The 9,581-nt window shown below is 43.8% G+C and overlaps 1 protein-coding gene across 1 annotated transcript in view; it reads right to left on the bottom strand.

Annotated features, from left to right (window-relative positions):
• Nucleotides 1-708: 708 nt before the first annotated feature.
• Nucleotides 709-9,581, bottom strand: part of XKR4 (XK related 4) — a 315,520-nt gene continuing 306,647 nt past the window's right edge. Inside the window, exon 3 of the mRNA XM_027560999.1 lies at nucleotides 709-5,007. Within this exon, the coding sequence (XP_027416800.1) occupies nucleotides 4,061-5,007 (947 nt within the window). The 3' untranslated portion in view covers nucleotides 709-4,060. The remainder of the gene's footprint in view (nucleotides 5,008-9,581) is intronic.

The following is a 9,581-nucleotide window of genomic DNA, read 5'->3' as shown; positions in this document are numbered from 1 at the left end:
GACATGAGCTTGAGCAAATTCTGGGAGATGGTGAAAGACAGGGAAGTCTGGTGGGCTGCATTTCATGGGGTCATAAAAAGTCAGACATGACTTAGTGACTGAACAGCAACATTTCCAACCCAAGTTCAAGTGTGTTGATGTCTTACAGACATGGATTCTACACTTAAGCTGATGCTGAAAAGGAGCGGGAAAAAACTTTTTATCTAAAAGTTTATGTGTCAATAACATACATTTATATGCATTAACAACAGTATATATTTTACTTTTTATCCATTAGTTGAGTGTGTACATATATTATATGTAATATGTGTGTTATCCATACTAAACACACGTCTATACAATATTTTTTTTAAAAAGTCATTGAGATTTCAATTATTCCTATTCACTTTTAATTGGTCAGTGCTATTACTTCATTTATTCATAGAGCCAAAGAAATGGGCCATTTAGAAATTAAGTATAAATACATCTTCAGATCATCTCTGTATTTTTCTTTTGCTAATACTTGAATTGCATATTCTTGCCATGTCGGTAGGAGAATTTATTTCATTTGTTGGGTTCACAGCAACATCATAAAAGAAGAGTTACAAAGTGTCTACAAAGTCCAGGTTACTGAACTAGATAGTACATAGTTAAGAAGAACAACAGGAATGGGAGAAGATTTAAAGGACATAGTCATTTTGAGGGACCAAACTTTGACTTACAGTGAAATTTTTTTTTTTTTTTTCTTCCACACAAATACTTAAAGTCTCAGTGTGGTTAGGATACATACAGTCCTCAACTTAAGTTTCATTGAGAAATGTTCATTTAAAAGTGAAGAAGATTTATAATATTTCCTTTTAGAAAACTCATGGTCCTATGCAAAATTAATTACTAAGGACAGACCCTTCACCGCACCCCTCCCCCAAGTGACCCAACAGACCCAGCACATGATGTTGGAGCTCACAGATAAAGAATCCAGTGTTTCTGATTTGTATCCTAACAAATTTGTAGGTTCCAATTTGTAAGGCCTGTTCCTTTTGGATTCTTGAGCTACTCTTGTGGAGAATTTAGTGGTCAACTGAAAATAAAATCTTAGGGTTTACACTAGAGTATAAATATGAAAATCAAACTTTGTTCCTTTGTACATTGACAATGTCTCTTTAAATCCTAATACTGGAAATGCTCTGTTATCAGTGTATCTGAAACAAATACATGCTCGATGGCAACACAGTGCTTTCTGAATCATGGAAGCAAGATTAAGCCATGATTCTCCTTGGAAGTAACATTTGTTGTCGTGTTGTTCTTGACGGTAATCTTGAGAAGTCTTGTTATTTATGACATGGTGGAGATGTCATTTCCTTAACAAGTATTTTTGATTAAACCCTCACCTTTTAAGTATGTTGGATAACAGAGTATTTACAGTATTTGGTAAAATCACTGAAAATATCAAACTTCTTGCACTCTCCTGACTGCATTCTCACTTTGAAGACAAAGCACAGTACAGCGTTTTTTTAGTCACACCACGCTCATTTTGATTCTTCACCTGTTAAACGAAGGATCAAGTTGAGAAATAACTTAGGATTTACATGATCGAAGAGTGATGGGACCTGTTGTGTTTGTTGACTGACATTATCATCTGCGATTTACTCATGGAATCAAAGGGATAGTTCAACTGAGCAATTTGGTTTCCAAAAGATCATTAATTATGAAGCTAATGACCCACGGGCTGGCACCAAAGTGAAGAATTTGCCAATATAATCATTTTTCCCTTCTAGAGTGGGGAGTGGAATGTTTTTGCCTATTGCTGGCAGGAAGAGCATCTTTCTGGGCCTTTCCTGGTGACCAGGTAACGTTTTCACATCCAAACCAAAGATTATTTTTTAGTGGACTGCTGCTTGGAGGATCCATCATGGAGTACTAGGAAAATACGTCTACTGATAAAAATCATCTAATTTTTAAACACTGCCTTTGGACTTAGTACCAAAAAAAGTCCTAGTTCGAGCCCTCTGTCACTTGCTGTGGGTGTCGTCATAGGGACGGCTGCCTCTGTACGACACAGTCATGACAGGTAGTGGCTCTAGAACTTGACTGTTTAAGTGAATTGGACAGTCCAGATAACTGAATAATTAAGTTAAACTGACTTTTTTTTTTTAAAAAGTGACTTGACTAATATTTAGTGCATCAGTTGGGTAGATATAAAACTGGGAAAGGACATCCAAGACATTGCCCGCTGTGGTCAGGTTTGTCATAAGAGATGGAAGAGTCATCACTTCCATCATTGGTTTCCTGGGAAACATTGGCCAGTCTTGACAAGCCCTTTCTAGTTAAGCTGATTCTCTTGTCCCCTGATATTCTGATAGCACCCCTGGCCAGGTTCCTGGGGGCACCGACATGGCAAAGTAGGATGATCTTGCAAGAAACATGTGTTCTCGATCTGCTGAGGCAGGCAGATGGGATCTGTGGACCAGTTTCTACATCCCAAGTAATTATGATGCTTAAAGTATTTTAAACGATCCCAGGTTTATAAAAAAAGTGATGATGCCTATATGTATACCCTATATTTTTTATTACAAAAATATTGAAATAATCCATGAGTTATTCCACTCTGCACCAACTATAAAAAAATACTATCAAAGTTTGACCGGCACTTTTAATGCAACAAAAAGCACCATGACTGGGGGTGGGGGGGGACACTGGGAACAGAAAGTGGGGAATGTTTACTTGCTGGACAGAGGTATTTAAAACCCAGAAGCTTGTTGTAAGAGTGGGACTTTACAAAATGACTGAAATACAGATCTTAGCTGGATCTAGTGATAAGCCCTCAATCAGTTCACAAGGGTTTTCTCACAGCATATTCACTGCACCTGTGGGCTCATACTTACAAAAATGTGTCCCGAAGCCTCTAAAAGACACATCACTTCGACCTTGGGGGTGGGGGGAGAGGGTCACCTTTACACAAAGAGGACTTGACTGTTTGAGCAGTCTTCTGCTTTGGTGGGGCTCACGCCACCCATGCTCAGCCGTTCAGGGCTTTCCCGTCAGTCTCGTGTTGGATGGACTTTGGCACTAGAAGGGTGTGGCATGGCGTATTCTGAAATCCTGCCTGCCCGCCATCACATAGAACCTCCATTCCTGCACCTGAACACTGGCTGTCTCTCCCGCCGCTCCACCCTGACCTTCCCGTGTGAGCTGCACAGGCCAGGAAATCAGACACTCATTCTGCCTTTTGCTCCCACTTCCTCTCCGTGGTTTTATTACGTGTTTTTGCAACTGAATACTGCATCCTGATTATCACTGAACTTACATCACTAAGGTATCAAGCTCCTTGGTCTTGTCAGAAGCCATCCATGGGCTGCATAGGATTTCTGTAATAGGAGATGTTCTCAACTGAAAATTTAAAATGAAAAAAAAATCCTGATGTGTGTTGAAAATGAACCATTTCATCAATTCTAATACATGTGTAAACACACTTGGGTTTTCTGTCCATTGGGTAAGGTTTTCACATGAGGATGGTTTATGAATTCTTTCTAAGCTTCACTATATTTTTTTTTTATTTGTTTGTTTTTTGTTTTTCTGGAGTCTTGAGGGATATGTTTTCTCTCTTAGTTTTCCTGCAGGAATCACAGCTTTGCATCAAGAGAAATCACCTAAACTGTTTTGACAGAGGATTGGCATGTGTGTTAGTGTGTGTGTACTCGTGTGTATGTGTGATTCAGTATATTTTTATGCAAAGATCAGTTAACTCATCCAAACACCCTACTGATTGGAGGCAGTATTTCCCATCACAACAGTACCCTTGGATGGATGTGCTGAAGATTGAGCTGGAGGGGTTGGCGGCAACAAGGAGTCCCACTGAGCTGGGCTGTTCCCTTCAGACAGAGTAGGAGGGTCTTGGGGCTGCTCTTTGAAAAGAGGCCAGCAGCGGGCACTCTGCTGTCCGAGGGTCAGACACGTATCCGATGAGGGTCAAACTGGGAGTCTCACAGCCCAACGCCCTGCTCTAGGGGAGAGTTTCCTTATTGCCACAGCCCTGCTGTCACCCCTCTGTCTGGAGGTCGTGGCCCCTCCAAGTCCTCTCGTTTTATAAAGTGGTCTCATACTCCAGCCGCTCCTGAATGAGAGCATCGTCTTTGTACTGCAGCCTAGGAGGAGACGGCGAACATTCAAAGGCTAAGATGGCCTTTCGGAGGCTTCGGTCCAAAACGTGTCTCTCCCACGCTGGGTACCTATTCCTGAACAGGTCAATCTTAATGACGGATTCTTCAATCCGTGGTGGGCGAGAGGATGGGGTGGATGGGGCCGTGGGCCTCACCTGAAAGACAGGGACACACCCATCTCGCTCTGCGAATTTCTGGTCGCGGTCGCCGGCGACACTGCGGTTGTTGGAGATGGACCGCAAGGTGCTCGTGGCCACGTCTGGAGGCAGAGCGAAGGCAGCAGAAGGGTCCTCGCAAGCACAGCTTGGTGACTGCCCAAATCGGGGTCCGTTGGGGTGAAAGAAGGCATAATACATCAGCATAAAAACCACGCCGGTTAAGAAGCTGCTGAAGACCACGCACAGAGCCGGAATGGCAAACGCGTCCGCGATCTGGGGAGCCTTGTAGAGGTACCAGAGAGCACTCAAGGCTGTGTTTTCCAGAAGGATCACGAAATAGTAAATGAAGAGCCTGCAGCGTGTCCTGCCTTCCTTGACATTGAACCAGCTGAAGATGTAGATAATCCCCACCACCATGTCGAACACGATCTCCTCCCACTTGGTGATGCAGAACTCCGTCTCACAGTGGACGATCCAGAAGGTCATGATGCACCAGTGAAGGACAATGAAGATCCCAAAGTAGAGCTGGAAAACCGAGGCGAAGAGGGCAAAGGTGATGACCCTGGCCGCGATGGTGAAGAAGTGCCAGCAGAACTGGATGACCACGGCCATGTAGCTGATGGGCTTCTTGTCATCACGAGAGTCCCGTAGGGCCTTCTGGTAGGAGGCCAAGGCCCAAGCCAGGGATACCAGGGAGGCTGCCGCTGTGAAACCTACAAAGGCAAGCAGGAAGACAAGCTGTCAAAGGTGCAACACACTGGAAAGGAGTCACATGGGGCTGGGGGTTTGGGACAGGCTAGCTTCCACCGCAGCAAAGCACTTCATTTCTCTGAGTTTTAGCTGGACTGTAGATGGGACTCCTAGGATCTGTCCTCCACGGTCCCCCACCATATGCAGAAGACATGGAGCTGATGAGAATGCTCCTCACGATGAGAATGGGATGTGGGGGCTGGAAACGGGGAGGGGTGTTAGCTTTCTGTGTATTCAGCAAAAATAGATTCCGGAGGTCGTTTTGTTTGGTGGGAATATAACTGTGGACTGCATGTTGATAGAACTGGGTGGCTGTTTCAACTTTGCCACTGATGACCTCCATGACTTTGGACAATGATTTAAATTGGAATCCTCATTTAGAAGGTGGATAATCTCCAAGGCTCCTTGTCAGCTCTGGGATGCTGTGATTGAAAGGAACTAATAATCACAGGAAAGGCAAGGGGCTCGTTGGTTACCTTTCTGGTTCTAAACAGGAATAAATGTAGCTCAATCCCCAAAGAAAGTTAATTATTTCTTGAAAATAAGGCAAGGAGTCCATGGGGTTTCTTGTGGCACCTGGTGTGCTCTACGCCCTCATGTGATCTGGGACTCTTTCTACAGCTTCTTTCTGCTTCGAAGAAGAAATGTCTGCTCATTGTCACTCGTCCTGTAATCTTTCACAGATTAAACATTGTGCAGAAATCACTTATCAACTGTTTTTCTTATTAGGCAGTGAGCCCATTTAGTTAGTATTCCCCCTAAAAGTATGTTTCCAGATAAAAAAAAATATATTCTTACTGCTTCCCTCCACTCATGCTCCACCTACTACACTTGAAACGTCACCTTTGTGGTCCTGATGTGGAGAAGGCTCTTCTAAAACACACCACCTCCTTCAGGAGGGAGGGAGAATTCCACTTTGTCACTGAAAGGTCAGATCAGTCTGCCCTGCAATTAGTTTATTAATAACGACCCGTAGCACGAGTCGTAACAATACTTGTGTATGTGTGTGTTCTCAGTCTTATCCGACTCTTCGTGACTCCATGGACTGTAGCCCAACAGGCTCCTCTGTCCACGGGATTCTCCAGGCAAAAATACTGGAGTGGGTTGCCATGCCCTTCTCCAGGGGATCTTCCTGACCCAGAGATTGAACCCGGGTCTCTTGCATCGCAGGCAGATTCTTTACCATCCGAGCCGCCTGAGACCACGTGGGCTCGTCCTTTCAGTTTACTTTAATCTAGAATGTTTCCATAGGCTTTGTCTTTTATCACTGGACAGTTTTTGAAGAGTACATTACCTAAAGAAAAGAAAGAAAGAGAGAAGGAAGGAAGGAAGGCAGGCAGGAAAGAAGGAAGGAAGGCTTCTAAATACAGTCAGAACCACAGGAAGAGATATGCAAAAATTTTGCCCATTCTTCATTGCTCTCCTCTTCTGCTTTTGCAACTTCAGTCTGAGCTGCAAATGCCAAAACATTACGAAATAAAATCTGTTCTCCCGTTGTGTTGTTTGTGGCTTGGGCATAAACAAGAATTCTTGGAAAAACCCAGAGAATGCTTTATGTGGATTTATAGCCTAATTCCCTAGATGTAGGAGGTTCAGGGAACTGAACCACGCACTCTAAACAGAGACTCTTTCCCTCTCCTTAAGGAGTATAGAAGGGCAGCTCTCCTTGCCCCCTCAACCTTAACACAGGCCAGCCAAGGGTTGGTCTCAGGGTTAGGACCCATGTTCACAACCGAACTGCAGCTAGTGAGAAAGGGCTTTTTCAAAAAGCTGTTATTGTGTAAAATTTCAAGCATATACACTAGCAGAAAGAATCACAGAACAGATAAACCCTGCACGCTCAGTCAACTCAAGGGCCTAAGTTCTGAAATTCTTCCCGAGGGAAGTGTGAGTTTTGGTCGGCAGGGGGCGCCTCTTGACAGCACCTCGACGGGCGCCTTCCTGAATCTTCCGAATGCTTTGTCTTCCTTTACTGGGAGACAGAAGAGCTGTGCTGGGACCTGATGTTTTCTCCGCTCTTCCTGGGAAGCCTGGCCTGGTGGCTCTCGGCCCGACTTCCTCCGGCTAAGTCGGTCCCCCAGCCACCCTGCCAGGTTTCCCTCTTCTAGGAAGATAGAAAATGCTGTGCTCAAACTTGAAAAAAAAAAAACCCCACTACTCAGTGAGAATTTAAGCGTCATTCCTTTCCGTAGGGAAGCCAGTCCCAATCCCTAATCTGAGTCCAGCACCCCACCCCCTGCTGACTACAAGCGCACACCACACCCTGCACTCTGCACACTTGGAAGCACTCAGGGAAACAAAGACCCAAAGGGAGGCTAAATAACTTGCCTGAGCTGATGTAAAGCAGACAACCAAATTCACAGATTCCAAACTGTGCACCACGACCACAGGCTGGGATCGGATTGGGGTTCACGACAGGTGAGAAGACGTATAGACTAGCGTGTGCGAGGTGTAGAACTCCAGGGCTAACAACCTCGAGGGGCGAAGGTGATCCTGGAGTGGTGCCGCCTCTCAGGCTCTGGCTCTGAGGGCTCCTATCACACCCGCTCCTTCAGGCCCCCCTTGAACATGCTTGTTCCCAGGTCAAGGGGTCCCATTCTGGTTCTTTTCACAAAATTGACCAGAAGCACAAGCTCCTAGAAGGAAAACCAGGCCTTTTTCATCTTCACATTTTCTGGACTAAAACAGTCCTAATTTTTCTGATTTTTTTTTTAGGCTTGTGGGATATTAGTTCCCCTCTCAGGGATCGAACTCAGGCACTGGGCAGTGAAAGCATGGATTTCTAACCACTGGACCTGGATTTTTAATCTGTGGAAAAATGTTGCCCAATTCAAGCTGATTATAGAGCAAAGAGTAGCAGGTCATGAAACCAGAATGGTTTTCCATTTCTTCAGCATGCTTAGAGCTTGTCTCTTAGTTACAGATATAAAAACCAGAGATCCACTTGGCTGGACTCTTTATCGAATTCACCTAGTTGAAAGAGTATAATAATTGAAAAAAACATAAAACCGCCTATGCTGTGATCTTTGTGGAATGAGGTAAAGCAAAGAAAAGTCATATGAACTCCACTGGGTCTAAGATGTTCGAAATCTCCTTGCATGGAAACCGTTTTATCTCTTTTTTAAACCTTGTAATAGTTCTGATTAAAAATATTTAAATGCTTTAATATGTTTAATTTTGGTAGGGATACGCATTCTCCTCGTAATCCATCCCAAGGAGTTCAGCTTCTTTGCAAGGCAAATTGTAAGGCTGCTAAGGAGTTGATAAGGGAAATACTGAATGGAAATTTAAAAAAATATTTTACTATGAAAGCAGTTGAAGAAAGTTGTGGGAAGAACCAAAGTGTCTTCTTCTCTTTAAGACATGTGAAAAGGAATTTCCTTTCTTTTTTAAAATTTTTAATTGGGAGATAATTGCTTTATAATATCGTGTTGGTTTCAGCCATACGTCAACATGAATCAGCCATATATATATATGTATGTATGTGTGTATATATATAGGTCCCCTCCCTCTTGAAACTGACTCCCACCCCCCACCCCATGCCACCTCTCTAGGTTGTCACAGAGCACTGGGTTGAGTGCCCTGTATCACACAGCAAACTCCCACTATTTTACATATGGTAATGTACATGTTTCCATGCTACTCTCTCAACTGGGATTTCCTTCTGAATGGAAAAAACACAAGTTAGGTGACCCTGCGTAGCTGCAGCCCATTTCAATTTTTAAATTATCTTTAGATTAAAAAACAAAAATTCCCAGGAAAGCAAACATTCTGTATGTAAGAATTTGAAAACATCTAATACTGTTTCTCTAGGGAAAAAACATTCTGTTCTTAGGAGAAGGCAAGGAGTCACCCTTCTTTGTACAATATTACAAACTTCAACCTATATTTACACTGAACATAAAAAGATGATAGAAATGACTACTCATAAGACATAAAATAGGGCTTCCCTGGTGACTCAGTGGTAAAGAATCTGCTTGCCAAAGCAGGAGACACAGGTTTGATCCCTGGTCTGGGAGGATCCCACATGCGGTGGAGAACTAAGCCCGTGTGCCACAACTACTGAGTCCACATGTGGCAAGAGCTGAAGCCCAGGCGCCTACAGCCCGTGCTCTGCAGCCAAAGAAACCATGGGAATGAGAAGCCCACAAACCACAACTACAGAGTAGCCCCCTCTCGTCACCACTAGAGAAAAGTCTGAGCAGCAATGAAGACCCAGCACCACCAAAAACAAATACATGAATATTAATAAAAAAGAAATATCCAATGCAGATGTTTAAAAAAGACACAAAATAAGTAATCTGAGATCCCCAGCAGAGTTAAATTTTCCTTTATGTGAACATGAAGTTGCTCAGTCGTGTCCGACTCTTTGGGACCCCATGGACACCAGGCTCCTCCGTCCATGGGATTTTCTAGGCAAGAGTACTGGAGTGGGTTGCCATTTCCTTCTCCAGGAAATCTTCCCAACCCAGGGATCGAACCCAGGTCTCCTGCATTGTAGATAGACACTTTACTGTCTGAGCCACCAGGGAAGTCC

The sequence above is a fragment of the Bos indicus x Bos taurus genome, chromosome 14 (genome assembly GCF_003369695.1).
Source record: "Bos indicus x Bos taurus breed Angus x Brahman F1 hybrid chromosome 14, Bos_hybrid_MaternalHap_v2.0, whole genome shotgun sequence".
In the NCBI taxonomy this organism is placed as follows: Eukaryota; Metazoa; Chordata; class Mammalia; order Artiodactyla; family Bovidae; genus Bos; species Bos indicus x Bos taurus.
Note: the sequence above shows the minus strand (reverse complement) of the source record. Positions and strands in the feature narration are given on the sequence as shown.